General features: G+C 34.1%; 1 protein-coding gene across 1 annotated transcript in view; it reads left to right on the top strand.

Annotated features, from left to right (window-relative positions):
• The window catches only part of kcnq1.2 (potassium voltage-gated channel, KQT-like subfamily, member 1.2), a 137,764-nt gene that overhangs the window by 69,796 nt on the left and 45,578 nt on the right, over positions 1–22,390 (top strand). The window contains exons 14-17 of the mRNA XM_026201807.1: positions 19,264–19,339; positions 20,682–20,776; positions 20,903–20,943; positions 21,926–21,987. Coding sequence (XP_026057592.1) covers positions 19,264–19,339; positions 20,682–20,776; positions 20,903–20,943; positions 21,926–21,987 — 274 coding nt within the window. The remainder of the gene's footprint in view (positions 1–19,263; positions 19,340–20,681; positions 20,777–20,902; positions 20,944–21,925; positions 21,988–22,390) is intronic.

Genomic DNA, 22,390 nt, shown 5'->3' on the forward strand with positions numbered 1-22,390 from the left:
GTCAGAGAGCTTGTTTGTGATGCTGCTGGGGCTGTTCTGAGGTCAGCTGTTTATCAGCTGATGGTTAATGTAAGATGTTAGCGTGGTAAACGGGCTGAGTACCACAGGAACGAGCTTTGATTGGATGTACGCATTTGTTATGTAATTGCCAAAATTTGTGATTTGTGTTTTTAAGCCAGGTCAAATTAGAATTAGTTCTGTACTTTTATTCAAGATGCATTCACACATCTGTGCTGTATTTTTAATGTGAACATGCATAAGATATATGTTTGTCCACACCATGTGTCTCTTTTTGTAGATATTATATTTTATTAAAATATGGCACACACGTTTTGGTGCGTACCTCGGTTTCGGGGGTCATGGTTGGATACGATATCGTTACACAGGTTAAAAAAAACTACTTTGCTCGGTTTCTTTTAATTTATTTTGAATGGACATTAGTAAAAATTATTACATTATTGTATATATAAAATCTGCAGTACGTATATAGATAAAAGGAATTAATTCTTGAAATATATTTAAAATAGTTTGCAGATAAACAAGAGAAAAAAAAACGTCTCGGGTTACGACTGTAACCCTTGTTCCCCGAGAAGGGGAACAAGAACTGCATCGAACGACACTTCCCCCAAAGTGTCGTTCGATGCAGTTCGATGTTCCCTCGAAGGGGAACGTCTCAGGTTACGACTGTAACCCTTGTTCCCCGAGAAGGGGAATGAGAACTGCGTCGAACGACACTTTGGGGAAGTGTCGTTCGACGCAGTTCGATGTTCCCTCGAAGGGGAACTTATAGCTTATATACGCTGAGTTTTCATCCAATTTTGTGAAAGGCTTAATTTGTTCGCAGAAAGGAAACTCAAATGGCAGAAAGCGACATCCTATTTGTTTTCTTTATTTTACAAAAGCACAATGTTTTGTTTTCATTGTGAGTGTACACAAATAAAAGCCGACCTTTATACAGTGATACATTATTAATAAGACAATAAGTGTTTAAAGTTGATTCTGCTGTTATAAGGAAACAGTTGAAGTGAAAACATATATATATATGTTTTTAAAATGGCACAGTTTTTTAAAAGCTGAAAGTACACTCTTAACCTCAATCTGTCAGGCATTATAATATGATAATCAAGTATTGTCCAATGATAGAAACTTAGTAGTTAGAATTAAACCTTGATAACCATGTTTGAATGCATATTAGTCATTTTAACTACACATTTTGACTGGACTAGTGGTGGTGCTTTTTTGGTCATTTAGTGTTTCTGTAAAAAAAAAAAAATAATAATAATTTGGGGAAAAAATAACAAAAACACTGTTAAGATAATAATGATACAAGTCTAATAATAATAACAATATAAAACACACTGAAGATTAATGAGCTACTGTATTCATGAATATTAATCAGGTTGTGCGAGTTTGCTCGAACTGATTTGCTGAAATCAATAGACTACAGGGAAAATAATAGATGAGCGCCAGTCAATGAGATTGCTGTTTGTGCATTAGTTTGCCTTGTCATGGTTCCCGTCTAGTCATGTGATTCCCTTCCCTTTATGTTATCCTGCTATTGGTTCTTTGGTTCACGTGTCATGTTCTCATTGGTTGTCTTAAGCCCTGAACACACAAAGTCGACAGTTGGCCGTCTGGCAGTTTTTGTTAGTCTAACTAAGTTTTCTCAGTGTGGTTTGCACCATCAGCTGAGGTTGGTCCTCGTCTGCTTCTTTTTGGCCATTTCAACATATATTGGCTGATTTAACGGCATTGGCCGTTTGGTATCGAGCATCGGCTTGGTGTATCAGGGCAACTTTGGGTCCAGACATTGCCAACATGAGCTGACCATGAGTCCCCTTCTTTCTTCATGCTGTGTTGATGCTTCAACACTGCTTCAGACTGAACGCCATCTACACATCGACCCCACAGCATTTACGCGCTGTGTTTCATGGCCACCATCTGCTCAGCAGGATCCGGCCCATTCATTTCCAGCAAGGGTTAAAACGCGCCTCCGAACACCTCTCCGAGACCACTTCTTTATCCGCCGCAGAGACCCTATTGTTTGCCAGTAGGGAAAAGAGAGGTTAACTCTTGGTGATGAAGGGCCTCTGTCCCCCGCCATGAATGAATGAGGGAGTGAATGAATGAATAGAGAAGGAGGGATGTAACACTAGCTCTCACCCTGCACTCTATGTATATTAGCTGGGCTTGAAGGACTCATAGACAGACACCGTCAATTGGCACATCCAGTCCTGGTCACCATATGGCCGGTGGCCTATAGAAGGAGCTCTGTTCAGGCTCCCAGCACTCACATGTGTGCAAGAAGCCATTATACATGCGGCCCATGGTCTGGTACTGATGGGTACAGAGCTTGCCTTGACAGAGGGGCTTTATTTCAGCGGCAGGATTGAGTTGCTTATGGAGAGAGAGAGAGAGAGAGAGAGAGAGAGAGAGAGTTGGTGTAGTTTAGAGCAGATTTTGGCAGTAAAGTGGGAAATTAGGGCTTTTAGTTTTACAGAGAATTAATTTGCATTAAAGTCTGGTGGATTTTGCCAGATAAATAAATTGTATATATATATATATATATATATATATATATATATATATATATATATATATATATATATATATATATATATATATATATATATATTTACATAATAATATTTTATATTTATTAATTTGATTTATCCTTTTATTTAATATTTACTTTGCACTTAAGTCTGTGTTTTTATTTATAAAAAAACTATTTATTATATATATATATATATATATATATATATATATATATATATATATATATATATATATATATATATATATATATATATATATATATATATATATATATATATAGGATATATAAAGAATTTATCATTTAATATTATATTTATTATTTAATTTGAATTTAAGTCAGCTGGATTTTATTATTATTTATTATTATTATTAACACTAGACCTGCTGGATTGTTTGTTTAAGAATAGTATATATAATAATAATAATATATAATATTTAGAACATATATTGAAAATGTTTGCTCTGCTTTTTTTTAAACACGTGTTTAACTAGCAAATAAGAAAACTCTTCATGAAACCACAGCATAAAAATATTTTTATTATAAAAGACATTTACTCATGCAATCACACAAACACGTCTTTATTTGACGTAGCACCATCGTTTTCCCGTTCCTCATCATGCTCACGTGTGTTGTCTGTATCTGCGCTGGCAGAAATAGCTGGAAAGCCCTGGTCCGCAGATGGTTTTCACACGTTTAGGGGTATTTCCCAGCACTAACTCAACCAGAAAACTTCCGTTCACATGCTGTTCAAGCTAAACAAAGGCCGCCGGATTAAACCAGCCGCTGACCCAGACCCTGTTGACTCGCGACGCTACGGCTTTAGCAACAAAACCAGACCGGACAAGAGCGCTAGGCTAGAGATGTATCAGATGTTCTTAACATTGCTGCACTTCCATATAGCATGAAATCTGAAGATGCATTGAATTCGACCCTCTTCAGGTCATGACCTGAGCACTTTTCCACCGGATCGCATCCATACGCATCAGATCACACAGCAGGTGGAAGTGGTCTTCCTCTGTGGGTGGCTTTACGGGACGCTGCCGTGGAGTGTTGTTTCAGTCAAATCTCTCATCAAAACAAGCCTATGGTGTCTGTATCTGCAACACGCCAACGTGTGTGTGTGTGTGTGTGTGTGTGAGGAAAACTTCCCACAGTCAATGTGCATGAGTGTGTATATACATACATATATATATATATATATATATATATATATATATATATATATATATATATATATATATATATATATATATGTACATGTAAATATTTTCAAAATATGTTATGTATGTATGTGTATTTATATATACATAATGAATATACACAGTACACACTCATAGATTACGTAAACAGAACTTGTATTTTGAATGCAATTATTCATTTGACACCACTAATATATATTTATTGTCATTATTTACTGACCCTTATTCTAACTGTTACAAATGAGGTGTGTGCTAAAGTAAGACAAAGTGCTCGAGGAGGATAGTGATCAAAAAGAGGAGTTTACTGGATGACGACGGAGAATACAGACTATACACAATACCACATTAACTTCACATTCAAATAGTGTTAATACATTCAGGTTAGGTTACAATACATTAAGTTACATTCACATTCAGATGCATAAACAGTATACGTTTAATCACGGACGAAGAAGAACTAAACAGACAGGGTATAAGCACACAGAAGGTAATGAGGGAACTGGAGACAGGTGGGGAATAATCAATTAACCAAAACGAGGAAGGTGACCAAATAAGGGAACAGAAAGTTCATAAACGTAACCCTAACATTATTTATTTATTTACTTGCTTATTTAATTACAGTTGCAATCAAAATTATTTAACCCCCAAGAGACTGCCGTACTTTACAAATCCAAGCTTTTCTGAAGACCCAGGACTTTATGAAGTTTTAATCTATAGTGCTTTACTGCCATATTAAAAACGATAACGCCAATATATGATGAGTTATTCAATTTCTAAATAATACAGCTATGTCATAATTATTCAACCCATATTCAACATTGCTGTTTTAAGTCACTTATTTATATGGTGGGAAACATAATTGATTAATTAAATCTTTATAAACTCTATAAGAGTTTGAGCTGTTATACAGTTATGTGCTGAAGTTGAGTTCAAATATGACAAGTCAACAGAGCTCTCACAAAACTTATAGAGAAGAAATAGGTTTATTACTTTAGGCATTTTAAGTCCACATGAAGATTTCCAAGTCATTAAAATTTCCCAGAGACACAGCTGGCAGCCGTATTTCATTAGCTTAAAACACGTTTTACCAGAAAACCTTTGAGGGTGTTGAAGAAAAAGCACAATATGAAAAAATGTTTGATCACAGCAACTGTGGAAAAACCAGCGATGCACTGCCACTTGAAAGATGTCCTGATGAAGAGAGGGGAAAGCTTTCAATGCAGGGTTTCAGAAGAACACAAGGCAAGTCTGGTTTTCATGTTGAGGCATCTCGCTGAATGCCTCTCCAAAAAATAATTTTGGATACACCTGTCAGGAGCTCAGGAAGAATGTTTTGTGGAGTGATGTGACTCAACTGGAACTTTTTGGACCCATGAATCAGCGGTGTGCATGTCTGGTTCAAAAGAGGCAAAGCTAATGAGTAGAAGAACACCATCTTCACGGTCAAACATGGAGGAGAACTTTGTCTACTGTTGCACGAAAGTGGAAATCATGTCTCCAGATTTCATTCTCATTGAAAACACTTGGTGGAATTTGGAGAAAGCCAATTTTTCAGTGTTAATTGGTGTTTATAAACAACATGCACCAATCTTGAGACTTTTGGGGGTTGAATATTTTTGAAAATGAATGTTTAGAGACAATAAGAATTAATTTTTTTCACTATTCATCAACTTTAAACTCTAAGAATTACTCAAATATGTATTAATACACTTTCTCTGGTTGAATTGTTTTCATAAGATTTTGTTCTCTGCAGCAAAATGTCTCGAATAATTTTGATTGCAACTGTTCTTTGAGCGAGGGCGTGTAAATAAATATTTACTTTACAATAATAGATACTTTCCCCCTTTTTTGTCCATTGTTTACTAACCATCATAAATAAAATATGTATATGTGTGTGTATGATTTTATTTATTTATTTAGAATGAGTGAGTAAATTACTATTTCTTTTTTTTTTCTTTTTTGTTATTTATTGTATGTAAATTCTGCCATTATTTATTCATTGGTTTCTGTATTCATGTATCAAGAATGATGCGGGTAAATACCAAATAAAATAAATAAACACATCGATATTTCAGACGACAGAATTGACAATAAATAAATGTTTATTGTGTAATTAAAATATAGCATTATTCATTCATAAATGTATAATTATTAATAAATAAGTAATTAAGAATGAGGGTGAGGTAATGATAGAGGTTTATTATTTCATTATTACGTAGCTCATATAGATACAAAAATTGTGAAATAGATAATGAAGTATGCATTATAAGTTTTTTGTCATGCATTTTTAAAACATTCATCCCTCAATGTTTTATATTTAATTTTGTTAATTTTTTATCATTATCATTTGATCAAATCAAAAAGAGAAAGATATATGGTATTTATAATGTAAATATGTAACAATTCTATTATCATTATTGTTATATTTAGCTTTATTTACCCTGTTCCTTATGCATATCTACGATGAGATTTCAGAAGAGTTGGACTATATTCAATGGATCATAATGACTATTGTGATGATTGAGTAGATATTAGTTTTTGTCTTTTAGTGTTGATAAAATGCTGAGTGAAGAGGGAAGCGTTCCTCCTCCGCTTGTTGGTTTGGTCGGCTCAGAGATGTTTTGACAGGCTTTTTTTTTTTTTTGGATTCATGGCTCAGTGAATTAGAACTGAAACATTGTATTGTTATTCTATCAGGCGTTTTAACTCGGACAGGAAGCTCTCGGGCCTGTGTGTGAGCCGTGGATTTCTCTCCATCAGCATCAGTAAGGTAATGTGAGTCCGACGGCGGCATGACGCCAGAAAACGCCGTTTTATCTTTGATTTGGAGCCGTGGATCTTTTTGATCCGGCGAGCAGCGTGCTTATCAAGCAGCACACATGGCTTACATTTAAACATTAAAGCTGATGATTATGAGATTAAATCTGCGCTCTCGTTGCGTCCAAAGGTCAAAGATAGACTTAAAAGCTTCTGGAGTGAAACTCGTCTCTTCTTGTTCGGCCTGATTACAGGTTTGACGGCAGTTCAACTGGAATGAACCGCCGCTTATTTGCGCAATAGCTGCGAAACCACTGCTTTGGCATCACTTTCTCATTTACTGGAGCTTATAAAGTTTCCAATCGAGACAAAGACGAAAGTAAATGCTTTGTGAATAATGAGCAGGTACTGTGAATGCAGTGCATTGTGGGTTGTGAGGACGCAGTGATAAACACAGGCTGTTAAAATCTTTTACGGTGTGGTGAATATTGCTATACTTACCTGCAATAAAATGAGAAACGAGGGACCTGGGAAAGGAAAGCGGACTCGTTGTATGCCGCAGGGGTTTGTTGACTGCGGTCAGTGTGTCGTTTTCTTATTCAGTTATGTAAATTGTGTTTGCATTACATATTTACAATAACGGTTTAACGATCGGGGTTATTATGATTTTTTTGTATGAGTCTTTTATGCTCACCAAGGCTGCATTTGATTGTTTAATAAAAAAAAAAAAACAGGCATATTTTTTAATATTACTACAATTTCAAATAACTTTTTTCTATTTCAATATATTTTAAAATGTAAATTATTCCTGTGATCAGAGCTGAATTTTCAGCATCATTACTCCAGTCTTCAGTGTCAAGAAACATTCATATTGTACTTATTTGAATATATTTTAATAATAATTTAATATTTGATTCAGTTTTATTTGTCATAGGAAAAAAAAAGAATATCTATACAAATACATCATGTTATGATCTGATGTTACAAATTGCTTATTAATAATAAAAATATAAAAGCTATAAATAATAAAAATGATAAAGAATAAATTATATATATATATATATATATATATACACACACACACACACACACACACACACACACACACATATATATATATATATATATATATACATATACATGTATATAATGACGATGATTATTATTATTATTCAATCTGATTATGATATAAATATAAACACATTTTCTTTTTCTTATTATTATCAATGTTAAAAACTGCTTAATATTTTTTGGAAAACTTTGATAAAAATTCTCATAGAGAAAAATAAATGAAAATATAAAATAAATTCAAAACGTGTATTAAATATAAGTATAATAATTAGGATTAAGAATGGTTAATAATATTGTCATTATATAACAGTGAAATAATAGTAACCTTATATTTTATAACAAACCACATTTTCGTATTATTATCAATGTTGAAAATAGTTTTTAATAGTCTTTAAATCTTTAAATCTTATCAATGCAGGTCATTCTGAAGAAAATATGTTTGCATGAAACATCTTAAAATCTTAACCTTTGACCTCTATTTTTGTATTGTTGAATATCCTGTTTTGCTCAGAAATGTGTCTGATTATAAGGAGATTATTTGCATTAGTCCTTCTAGAAATCTGTCTGTCTGTGAGTGGTGACTATGACTTCGCTCTTATTAAACAGACTTTTCCTCAGTGAATGATAATAAATAACTTTGCGTGAAGCAGAAAAATCACCTCACTCTTCAATAATCATATAAAACCCTTGAGTGCCATTCTTTCTCATTGAGTATAAAGATTAATCTAGCGGATGCTTCTGGAAACGACGGCACCTGGCAGCTTCCAGGAACAAGCAGAGCGAGTTTAATCATTTATGGGAAGATCCATTTGATGTGAGTGCGTCTTGGCTGAGCTCTCCAGGAGTGTGTGTGTGTGTGTGTGTGTGTGTGTGTGTGTATTTGTACACACATAAGATTGTTAAAACGTCTCTGCTGCTCAGATAAATGTGTAACAAACAGAAGCTCACAGAATCTGGACACATTCAAAATGCCACAGCCCTTCATTCTAGAGCATTTAGAACTCTGAATTTTATTATAGAACTCTAAGATTCAATCTTTATCAAAATACATAACTGATCTGTTCTAGAATTCTAAAATTAGCATCTTAAAAGGGCTCAGCGGATGAACATTTGTCACTAGTTGAGTCTTAATGAAGACTATAAGTCTATAACATAGTTTGGTTCAAATTTCTCAATGGTGGTGTAAAACAACACCCTTTTCACCCTGTCAAAAACAGTTCTGTTCTCAGCAACCCGTTTTAATGCATGTTCCTTTAAATGCTAATGAGCTCTGCTGACTCCGCCCCTCTCCTCCTGAAACCAACACGGAAGTAACTGAAACTGCAATTTATCGACCTGCCAGCAGTGCTAGCAGGACAAACAACAATGCAGAATATTAATAACTATGATTGGGTCACATACACAACATTATAATGAGCATACTGTTATAATAAAACGTGGATCTACACGTTGTTGAATGAAGAACGAGTCAACACTCCTCCGCTCCCTTTCTCTGTCCTGTGAGAGCGCTGTTCCCTCTCCTCCTCCTCCTCTCTCATCCATCCATCAGCTCTTCTCATCTGCTCCAGTAGTTTAATGACTCTGTTAAAGCGTCTCTCTCTCTCTCTCTCTCTCTCTCTCTCTCTCTTCTGGTTTCTGACCCTCAATCAACTCTTTAACACAGAACATACTCTATAATTTAATTACACTCTTGTTTTCTTCCGATGTTGCATTTCCCCTTATTTTTTAATCTAGTTTTCATTCTGTTTCCACAATATTCAATTTACAACAGTGTTATGGTGTAGTATTTTGATGTTTTCTGTTTTTACGGTTTGCATTTTAATTAGTTGTAGATTTGTTTATGTAGTATTTTTCTTGTTTATTTATGATAGTGTTTATACATTTTTATTTCAAGTTGACACTTAAGCTATTTTAGTACATCAAGTAAAATGAAAATGAGACTTGCAACTTGTTGACATAAAATATATTGAATTAGTATTATATATTTATATATTTAATATTTATGTATTTGTGATATATATATATATATATATATATATATATATATATATATATATATATATATATATATATATATATATATATATATATATATATATATTTGTTGCATTTTCCCTTATTTGTTCACCTATTTGTTAAATTTTTCCGTTCACACTAGTGTATTTTTAAATACTGTTTAAGGTGTAATTTTTTATTAGTTTTTATTTTATATTTATAATATATGATTTTAATTTCAGTAAAACCTATATTTTACAAATTATTTTTTGTTTCAGTTTTAATTTTTAGCTATTTTTGTGCATCAAGTAAAAAAAAAAAGTGAGAAATTTTGTCTTGAAAACTAGTTGAAATAAAAGTATAAAAAAATTTGGTTATTTCTACGTCATTTCTATTTTTACGTTTATTTCAGGTAGCAATTTATTTTTTATGATTTTAGTTTTAGTTAACTATAATAACGCTGATTCACTGACACACACACACACACACACACACACACACACACACACACACACACACACACGTGCTCTATGTGCTATTATAAGACTCAGATAATCTTTTCATGTGCATTGGATGCTGGATTAAAAATTGTGTGTGTGTGTGTGTGTATACACTGTATATACTCTATGCTCTACTTTTTATGTGTTACTTTAAATGCATTAAATATATACTGTATGTAGTATGTTAGTATTCCATTCCATCAGTACACCAACAGACTTTGAGTTCTCACAAACACTTTGTGTATGGACAGTGTTTGAATCAGGTTTTGTGTCTCCGATGAGAGCTCATATCAGTCTGAGAGACTCCGTCATTTCAAGATAACGAGAAGAGATGCTGCTCACCCTTTATCTGTTTTTGACTGGAAGAAATGCAGGATTTACGTTCACACACACGCGGGGTCATGGAGGATCCTAAAGAGGCCGTTTGCTCAAATCTGTTCGTGTGGCCCGTGAAAAACACAGAGATCATCTTTCTCTTTTTTTCCCCCTCTCTGCTTTCGGCCGTGAACTCTCTCTGCCCAGTCACCCGATCTGTAAAAACAAAACATAAGTGAATAATAACCATGAGCTCTTACTGAACGCTATATCATCGCGGCCTGGTAAACGCAGTGACCTCAGTTTTCAGAAATATTACCCTGCGAATGCTTTTGTGGCTCTGGAACAGCTGTGCCCAGATCAGCTTAAAATATCCCAACAACACAGCCTCAGAAGGAAAGCGTGCTGTAGAGATGAACCCGCAGCTTCATTCCAGAACCTGAGATCCATTATAGATCACCGAGGTTAAGTTGAGAATTATGTTTAGAAAAATTCTACATTTCATTCTGGAACTCTGACATTTAATCTAGAAGTTATTTTATTTAAAAACATCAATATTGCATATTATTACATTAGGTTCTGTACAAAAGCTTGATTGACTTCAGACAAATGGAAAATCAACCACCCTTTATGTTTTTTTTTTTTTAATGACTTTTGTTTCATCGTATTGTGTGACAGTGTGTTGCACTTATTTATTTTTATAAGAAAGTCATCATTTTATTCAGTAAAGATGCAATAAATTGATCCGAAGTGAAAGTAGAGACATTAATAATAATAATAATAATAATAATAATAATAATAATTATTATTATTATTATTATTATTATAATATATATATATATATATATATATATATATATATATATATATATATATATATATATATATATATATATATATATATATATATTTATATATATGTATGTATTTATTTATTCTAAATTTAATTCTGGAACTCTGACATTCCATTACAGAATGTTTTAAATTGATTTTTAGAACTTATTTTTTTCTGTACAATTTTTGAAAAACAGGATTGATAGAAATATCAAATTTTCAATTTTTTACTTTCTTTTAATCAAAGAATCTTGAAAAATAAAATGTATCCCAGATAAAAAATATGAAGCAGCACAACTGTTTCCAACACTGATAATAATAATAATAATAATAATAATAATAATAATATTAATAATAATAATAATAATAATAATAATAATAATAATAATAATAATAATAATAAATGTTTCTTAAGCAAATCATCATATTAGAATGATTTCTGTAGATCATGTGACACTGAAGACTGGAGGAATGATGCTGAAAATACATGCGTGCATCACAAGAATAAATTACAAATTACAATATATTCAAATTTTAAACAGTTGCTTTAAATTGTAATATAATTTCACAATTTTACTGTTTTTACTGTATTTTTAGTTCATCAAATAAATGGTCCCATGGTGAGCAGGAACCAAACTTTTGAATGCTAGTGTATGTCCTTTATACACAGCTGTATTTTTCAAAACACATAACCCGATTTTGAATATAGAATTGCTAATATATAGAAAGAAACCTCCAGAGAGATGATTTTTGGCTGTGTGTTAATGAACATGCCAACAGTAATGTGTTCACTGCATGTTCCTTTAAATGCTAATGAGCTCTGCTGACTCCGCCCCTCTCCTCCTGAAACCAACACGGAAAAGACTAAAACTGCAATTTATCGACCTGCCAGCAGCGCTAGCTTCTGGAAATTGGAAATTGTGAGATCGTGTCGACCCTAACACACAATTCAACCTTCAAATCCCATCCAAAAGCTCATTAGGAGGTGAGTTTTCATACCTCACTCTTGTATGTGGGCTGTTGAATAAAACTGGAGCGCTTTGTGTTCACTAACCACATTATAACCTCTAATGCAGTCTGAGTTCAGTAAATGTAGATGCGAGAGGTGCAAGATTGTTAGTGACGTCACAAACAGCTTTAATGGAGATGCAAAAACAGGATCACTAATGACGTGAGGAACATTATTTAAAGGGATAGTTCACCTAAAAAGAAAAATCACCCCATGATCAATAATCAATTTTTTTGTCATTTTGTGGGGCTTATGGCACAGTTAATACCCTTTTGAAAGTATTATTTAATGGATTCAACATATTGGGGGGAAAACACGCACAATTAGTCAAAGTTAATAATGCAGTTATTTGTTTTAGCATGTAGAATTCCTCTTCCTCTCATTGTGTGTGTGTGTGTGTGTGTGTGAGAGAGAGCCCATCACACCTTCACCTTTTGAAGGAGGAGAAGCTCTCTGTCAACACTTCTGCTTCTCTTTCTCTTTCCTTGCCTCGTTGTTCTCCTCTCCCATTGCCAAAAGCGATCCGCGCCAGGCCGTCCTCCAGCTCTCTGTTTCCTCTGGCTTTTCCTCGTGTCTCACACACACTGGAAACACATCAGTCTTCCAGTAACAAGCACACACACACACACACACACTGTTCTCAGGTGTCTTGCAATCCCTGACCGCCTGTCCTTGAAACACACGGTTGGTTTCTCTTCAGGGAGTCAGTCGGGGGAGACCGGCCTTTAACCGAACAAAAGCTGCGGCCGCAAGAGAAAGAAGTAATTAGGAGAAGGAGGCCCCCGTGTAGCACAGTGTGGCTAGTTTGAAAGAATTAGTTCTTAGAGAGGGGGAAGTAGTTTTATAATCTGCTGGTCTGAATGGAGAGACTGTAGTTTGAGGTCAAGGTGCCACAGCGGGGGCCGAATCAAAGAGCTAAAGCAGACTGTCCCGTCCCGGCCCGGCCCGGCCCTCGGCCCACGCCGCTCTCAGATGCTGTTATTATCTCTTGAATCAGAAGACAGTTTAAAGAGATAGCTCATGTAAAATTAATGTTTACTTACCCTCATCTATTTCTAAACCAGTTTTTTTTTTTCTTGTTTAGTAAAAGAGTGTTTGCTGTACTGTTTACCGTACAGAAGCACACCGGAAAACAACTCAGAAAACTTGTGGGTCGTGTTTTCTGGAGTCACATGATATACATATATTTTTTAAATCGAATATAGTAATAATAATAATAATAATATTAATTATATTAATATTTAATTATACATTTAAGAAGTTGTTATTTATATAAATTTGAAAATGTTTTTATATATATAAAAAATACTTATTTATTATTTATTTTTATAAAAAAAGACACACACACACACAATTTGTTAAATGTAATAAAATTAAATTCATTTTATGTTTATATACTTTTTATTTATTTTTTATTAAATATTTATATTGATTATTTTTTTATTTCTAAAGACATAATTTAAGTAATTAATAAACACACACACACACACATAAATATATTACAAATAAATTATATTAAATAACTTATTAATAGCAGAATAGTCCATTATATATATATGTTTGAGAGCTAATTTGGGTCTTTTTCTCACATAAATCTATCAAATGAAATCAGAAGGCCTGGAATATAGAGAAATAATGACATGAACTATTTTTATTACACTTTTATATGATACTTTTTTTATTTTTATTTTTACTTTGACAGTTCCTGCTCACAGTATGCTATCCTAGACTGAAAAAGAGCAGCGTCAACATTATATATAAACATCTTCTTTACTGTTTCTCGAAAGAAAGAAAGAACTCATCAACATGAAATGGGTAAATGGTGCCATATTTTATTATAAGTAAGCCCTCAATAGGGCACAATAGCAACTCTTTCTTGAACCCGTCTAATCCAGCGAAACAGGCGGCAGTCATATCAAAACATTAGAAACCTGCACCCCTTTCTTTGTATGCCAGAAGTAACTTTATCTGCACTCTTTCTCCCTTGTCTCTTTTTTCTCCTTCTGTGTGAACTGGGCCAGCGTTTCATTCTTAATAACTGACTGTCATCCGAGCTGGATCATATAGTCACAGTTTATATTGACTATCAGCCGGTCAGATTGCATCTTATTGCATAACTTGGCTTCTGTTACTGTGTGTGTAATGCAGTAATCGCTTTCGAGGTTTAGACCCCGTTGGCTGTCTTTGAAATGCTTTCTTGCTGATTGCGTGATTATTTATGCCTCACGGGGCGACAGCCACTTCCTCTTCCTGTCAGAGAGAACGGACACTTGCTAGAAATCACCGCTCTTGACCGGTAATTCATTAATGATCCAGCAGCCCTCCGGAACATCTTTTTTGCTTTTATCTCATTTCTGGAGACAGATCCAAACTAATGCAGTGAGATAAATAAAGCTTGTGAGTGTATACATGTTCCTGCCATACAGTCACTGCGGTGGAGCTGTAACTAAAACTTATGCTCAGCAAGACTGCATTTATTGGGTCATAAATACAGTAAAAGCAGTAATATTGTGAAATATTATTACAATTCGAAATAAACATTTACTATTTGGATATATTTAAAAATGTTATTTATTTCAGTGATTAAAGCTGTATTTTCAGCATCATTCATCCAGAAGTCTTCTTCAGTGTCACATAATCTTCAGAAATCATTCTAATATGCTGATTTGCTGCTCAAGATTATTATCGATATTGAAAAATGTTGTGCTGCTTCATATTTTTGATAAAACTGTGATGCATTTTATTTTTCAGGGTTCTGTGATGCATAGGAAGTTCAAAAGAACAAAATTTATTTAAAATAGAAATCATTTGTAATATTATAAATGTCTTCACTTTCACTATTAATTAATGCATCCTTAATTTATTTCAAAATAAATAAGAATTTTTTACACTGTTAAAGAGTTGGATTCCCATGTTAAACATGGACAAAGTTTCAAAAATTAAGTTGTATGTTTGAAGGAGTATTTCTGTTCCCAAAATACTCCTTCCGGTTTGTCACAAGTTTCGTAAAGTTTTTTTCGAGTATGGCTCTGTGTGACGTTAGATGGAGCAGAATTTCCTTATATGGGTCCTGAGGCACTTCTGCCGGAAGAGTGCGCTCCCGTATAGCAGAGCACTGAGAGCACAACAGACTTCACTGATCAGAGCGAGAGCGTCGCGAAATGTCACAAAACAAGTGTGTTTTTGGTTGCCAGGGCAAGACAACCCTGCACAGATTACCAAAAGAGAAACAGCATTAAGGGACCAGTGGATGGAGTTTATTTTTACAGAGCATCAACGGAGTTGTGCAAGTGTTTGTGTTTGTTCCCTGCATTACGAAGATGCTTGTTTTACAAACAAGGCCCAGTTTGACGACGGATTTGCACATCGTTTATTTCTTAAGGATAATGCAATCCCAACGAAAAAGGGTCACGATCGTGTGTTGGAACCGCAGGCTGTGAGTAAAACTGCTTCAAATATCTCTGTGTTGTTAATTTAGATATCGGCGCGTAAGCACATCAAGTAAACATCATGTGATGTTGTCATCAAACTGCACTTTCCACATGTACAGCTTAAAAAAAAAAAAAAAGACATAAAGTGGAACTTAGTCATTTTCCAAAACCGCTAAGCAAGTATATACAGTTTCAATACATACCACATAGAGACGTCGTTGCTGATGCTGCTCTTGTTAAATTTCAGCCTCTGGATCTGATTCTGGATCATAAATAAACGGCTGAATCTGACTGTTAGCCGTGGTTTGTTTTGGATGATGTTTTTTCCTCACGGTAATGTCACAGCTTCCAAACACTCTCAACGCAAAAGCTACTGGCGCTCGTGATTCTTTAGCTCCGCCCACACGTCACGCCTCCAGACGCTCGTTTTTTTCCGGGAAAAATCGGTACAGACTATCTTTCTCTTATGAATATAATAAAAACTAAAGACTTTTTGGAGTTATGAAGGATGCATTACTACTCTATAGGTACTCAAGATTAACAGGATATTGAGTGCAGTTTTTGTCATTTTTATTAGTTTATATATATTTATATATATATATATATATGTCTATATAGTTTTTATTATTATTTTTATTTCAGTTTTAGTTGTTCTCGTTTTTTTTTTTTTTTTTTGATCATTTAGATACTTTTAAAGTTTTTTACTAATATTTAAAAGTAACACATCAAGTGAAAATGAGTTAAAACTTATTAATTAGAAATTTTGCCTTGGCAACCACCTGAAAGTTTTACATTTTATTTATAGATTTTTATTTTTTTACTAACTACAGCGACCCTGAGTTAAGTACAGTAAGTTGGTAAATTGTTGCTTGTTGTTTGTTATATTTTTTATACAATTGTATTTTTTTTTTTTTTTAGAAAAAGTTCAATACCAATAGATGCATGGAAATTTTATTTTTTATTTATCTATTTATTTTTTGTTAATGAATATGCATCTTACATATACATATACATTGGAAAATATACATTGAAAATATTTCAGAGGCTCTTTTTCACTGTCACGTAGAATAAAACCTGTTGGAAACCCATAGTTATATGTGATCTGAGAGTGAATTGTTTGTGTGAGTCACTTCTTTTCTAAGAATTGGATCTGCATTTGGCAGACACTTTTACCCAAAACAACTTACAGTTGATTTTATATAAGGAATGAAAACTAATGTCAGTTTTTACTCTTTTAGCTCCAAGAATGCTAATTTGAGCAACATGAGAGGTCGTAGAAAAGTTATAGTGATTCACTGGTAAAAAGAAAAGGAAAAGGAAAAGGTTTGGAAACTTTAGGGAAGCAGGACGAGTTTGAGGTTTGATCTAGTGATCTTGACGCATGCCAATAGTTAGTTGTGTTGTTCAGTAATCGTGTGAAATCTTTTGCATGTGTAGAATTGAATGTGAACATGTGCGAGGCGTGTGTTCTCCTGCATGTGTCTGTGTGCCGCTATAATGTGAGGAGGCAGTTTTGTGATTAAACAGCATGTGTTTCATGTTTTGAGGACATGTGTTTTCTTTCCCAATCATGTTGGGATCTGAGACGCTCTCACACACACACACACACACACACACACACATGCATGGATGTTTGCATATTGTTCACATGCATTTCCTGCGAGAGGGCAGGATGGCTGACGTTTGAAGGGGCTTTGATCTGTGTGCTTTACGGTGTGTGTCAGCGCTGGGACTGCTGGGAGCTTTTGTCCGGCTGTCCCCTCCTCTAATTAAGACATCGTCTGTGTTTGCGGACAGGGATGGAGCGCCGGAGGCCGCGGCAGAGGGAAGTGATTTGTGTTTTGTAGATCAGTGACAGCAAAGAGAGCTTTATCACGACAGACTCAAGCTGAGAGGAATCAACACGACACTCGGGGAACGGCTTTACAGATGCTACAGTGTGTGTGTGACGGGCCCAAGTCCATTCAAGTCGACAAACAAATCAAATTCCATGTATATAAAAAAAAATACAAAAATAATAATAATAATACTATTTTTTTTACATCTATTCTATATGTATATCTGTATGTGTGTGTGTGTGTGTATATGTATATGTATACATGTATAAACACACATAGTAATGAGTATTATTATTGTTTATTTATTTATCTATATCTTATTTATATTACAAATTTATTAAAGATTTGTTATATTTAATAAATGTATTTATCAGGAGGAAGTAACACTATCAATATTAATATATATATATATATATATATATGTGTGTGTGTGTGTGACTTCCTCCTGATAAAAAAATCTATATACATTATATATATATTTAGCTATTTTTAATGTTTATCATATACTGCTATGTAATATTTAACATTTCCATTTTTAGATTATGTACAGCTTTATAAACAAATATATAAATAAATATATTTATTCATTCATCGGGTGGAAGTGACACACTTTTTATATATGTAATCTAATTATAGGTGTGATAATATATACAATATATTTCATAATGAGCCATTTATAATATTTATGGGACATACTATTGTGAATTTTAATTTATTTGTGATTGTTTTACTCTTCCTGTTTCCCTACTATATACAATAGGGCTACAGTACATGTGCACATCGTATGTAGGTATAAGTCCCATTACAGAAGTGGGATGGGTTTGGAATGACATCTCATGACGTGTTTGTGACGCATGTCTTTGTTTGGTTGTTAACTGGAGGAAGTGACACCCTCTTTTGGATGTTTTCTCCACTCGTGAGCGCCATGTGTGGTTGTCCTGTAGAGAAGTCAGTTCTCTGTCTGAAGTATGTGTGCTGGCATGGAAAGCAATTTAAGTGACCATGACCCACACGCACACGCCACACTCAGAATCACTTAACACACAACCTTAAAGAGACAGTACACCCCAAAATAAACGATGTCATCATTTCCTCAGCCCAAACCCGTTTGACTTTCTTTTATGTGTAAATCCCAAACATAGATGCTTATAAGATGATAACAAAACTCTGGTCTGGAACGAGATAAATGTGTGAGTGAATAACATCAGGATTTCTCTCTATGGATGAGCTGTTCCTTTAAGACGCTCTCGTACGACTGTGTTGTGGATTTACCAGGGCTTTGATGTCAAAGGTCATCGTCGGGGTCACTGATAACAGGCCAGACGCGTTCTTTAGCTGAGCTGATTCGACTCCAGACGTGTTTTTGAGATGCTTGTCTGCACAAGGTCAAGGTTTTTATCTAGTCTTGAGTGGCAGAAATGAGCTTTTTTTTTCCACTAGGGCCTGTCCACAGTGAACATGACTCCTGCTGCATGGATTTCTGCGCAGAAACTTTGGCAAGACAGCGTAACACTGGAAATAACAGGGTGTTTGAGCCAACAAAAAAAAAAAAAAAAAAACATGTGCCCTCCTTTAGAGAGAGAGAGAGAGAGAGTGTGTCCGTGTGTGTGTGTGTGTGTTGTGCTGTGTGTCTGTTGTTATTGTCACCAGTTTTTACTGCCACGTACTCACACACACACACACACACACACATTTACAGCAGGCCTGCTCTGTGTTTTGTGACGCTATGTGTTTGTTTATTTTGTTCTCCGCAGACTTTCCCACGCACACAGATCTGCCATCAAGGTCATCAGAAGGATGCAGTACTTTGTGGCTCGACGGAAATTTCAGGTACTTTTATTTTGTATGTCACAATCAAGAGATCATATATATATATATATATATATATATATATATATATATATATATATATATATATATATATATATATATATGAAAAACGTGTGTGTTTGTGTGTGTGTGTATATGTATATTATACAAATACAAATACAAACATTTAGGTAATTTATTATTATTGAACATTTTATTGATATAATTAATTCTTCTCTATATAAAAATGTATGTAACTATATTACATTTTTAAATATAATAATAATAATAATTATTATTATTATTTGCATTTTTATATGCATTTCGTTTGTTTTACATTTTTTTATTTTAATTGAATTATTTTACTATTCCTATTACCCGATTTTCTTATTATATTATTTCCACCACACCACACACACATATATGAAAGTCTTCATATTTTAGTGCATATTAATAAAAATTCAGTTTTCATACGTTCGATAAGCTTGATTCATGAAACACGAGCAGATTGAGTTTGTTTGAACGTTCATAAAACAAAATAATCGCTTTGAATAAGAATAGTTTTTTTGAATGATAATTTACACAAAAATGTTGTTCTTGTGAACAACCCAATTAGTCAGGAAGCTACTAAAACTATTTATTATTACATTAACATAAGTGACCCTGGACCACAAAACCAGTCTTAAGTGTCAATTTTTAAAAATTGAGATTTATGCATCATCTGAAAGCTGAATAAATTATCTCTCCATCGATGTCTGGTTTGTTAGGAGGACAATATTTGTCTGAGATACAACGATTTGAAAATCTGGAATCTGATGGAGCAAAAAAAATCTAAATATAGAGAAAATCATCTTTAAAGTTGTTCAAATTAAGTTCTTAGCAATGCATATTACTGATCAAAAATTACGTTTTTATATATTTACAGTAGGACATTTACAAAATATCTTCATGGAACATGATCTTTACTTAATATCCTAATGATTTTTGGCATAAAAGAAAAATCGCAAATTTTTACCCATACAATGTTTTTTTTTTTTTGGCTATTGCTACAAATAAACCCCAGAGACTTAAGAGACTGCTTTTGTGCTCCATGGTCACACTTATGCATTTAGCAGAGGCTTTAATCCAAAACGACTTACAAAAAAGAAACAAAAGCAATTTTTTAAAACAGTGATCTAAACCGAAATGAATAAATATGCTCAAGTAAAAACTGTCAATTTTCCGTCAAAACTGAGACAAGTTGCATGCCTTTGCTGCTGTTGTTATCGAGTTAAATTGAGCTATAATAACAAAGCGTGGAAGTTGAAGGCCCGAGGGAGCTGTGATGACAATGGCTCTCATGGATGCCGTCTCTGTCCCGCAGCAAGCGAGGAAACCGTACGACGTGCGGGACGTGATCGAGCAGTATTCGCAGGGCCACCTGAACATGACGGTCCGCATCAAAGAGCTCCAGAGAAGGTGAGACTCCGTGTGACGTCACCGCAGAGTTTATTCCCGTTCCTTCCCACAACACCAGCGGCGTAGGCGGGATTTCCAAACAATCGCTGTGTATTTCACAGTTTCCTGCTGTTTTTCCTCTCGCAGGTTGGATCACACGTTGGGAAAACCGGGAATGTTCCTGCCAGGTAAAGAAAAATTTAGTTTTTAAATGTTCCCACATCCAACACACATTCAAGATGCATGAAGAAAAGCACGAAGAATAAAGCACAAAGTCGTAATGCTTCCATGATATACTTGCTTTTATATACTTATATACTTATATACTAATAGTCAAACCCAGATTGTTAATTGAAACTAAACTGCAAACATGGAAACACATGCAAGTGCAGAAATCATTCTAATTCTAACATTGCATGCATCTCATTAACATGTGACAATAATAATTCCATATATGGAAACTTTAAACATTCTAAACAGATGTTAGCCAATCAGAAGTCATTTACAAGTTAAATGGCCTCTGATTGGCTAATAGAACACATATATGCAAATACAGACATCACATCCATCTCATTAATGTGCAGCCTCCAGTATTACAACTTGAAAAGACCGAAGTGAAAAGAGACACAAACTAGACACCATTCGCTGAAAATGTTGGAAAATGTATGACCATCTACTGGTTGTGGTGGTAATATAATGTTGTTTTCATTTTAAAAGTGATGCCAGAATGCCAGAAATCTCCCACCTAAACGTATTTTACTATAAAAATGACTAAATGCAGATCTTGAATTTAACGTACAGATAATGTTCCCATTTTATGTCAAACATACGCAAAAAAAGAATAATTGTGAGCCAAATAAATAATATTAAAAAATGACAAATCCCTCCCAAACTGCGTGATTAAAAAGTGAGCATTATTACATGTTTAAAAAAAACTATAAGATGAGTTTACAAGCTGTCAAGCACAAGCTAGTTACAGTAGCAAGAACTGCCTGTTTAAATATAAGGCTGGAAAACAGATTGAAAAAGCCAATTGTGATGGAAAATGTAAGAAAATTAAAGAAGCTTTTTATATGAGCAGGGCGGTTTAATAAACACAGCTTTTGGCTGTTATATACAGAAAAGGATTACTTCCGACTGTCTTATTATTTCTCTTTATATTGTTTTCAGAGAAAGGTGTGGATAAGGAATATTATACAGTGGGAGCTCGGCTCATCCGACTGGAAGATAAGGTACAACAGAGACTTTTTAGACTGCATTTGTCTCCAGAATCTGACATTCTCTAACCATTAGTTCCTGTTCACTCATTCTACTGACCAAGCGATCTCAGATTTCATAAACAGTAAGCCTGAGTTAACTCTTTCTCCTCTGGCTGGAAGTGTAATCATGTAGTTGTGATCTGCTCAGACAAGAGGACACGCATGCTTCCCCTCGGTCTGTTGTGTTTGTAGATGAAGCCAGACTGTGACTGAGATTTGAGGATTTTTAGTGATAATGTGATGCAAATCTGTCAAATGAATCTCTGCAGGCGCTCTGGAGCTTGGGTGTCTTTTCCAGCGAATGCGTATCTGATGTGATCTATTTTATATGTTTCATCCTCATATTTAAGCAGGCCTTTATAGTGAATAAAAGTTA

The sequence above is a fragment of the Carassius auratus genome, chromosome 25 (assembly GCF_003368295.1).
Source record: "Carassius auratus strain Wakin chromosome 25, ASM336829v1, whole genome shotgun sequence".
Taxonomy (NCBI): domain Eukaryota; kingdom Metazoa; phylum Chordata; class Actinopteri; order Cypriniformes; family Cyprinidae; genus Carassius; species Carassius auratus.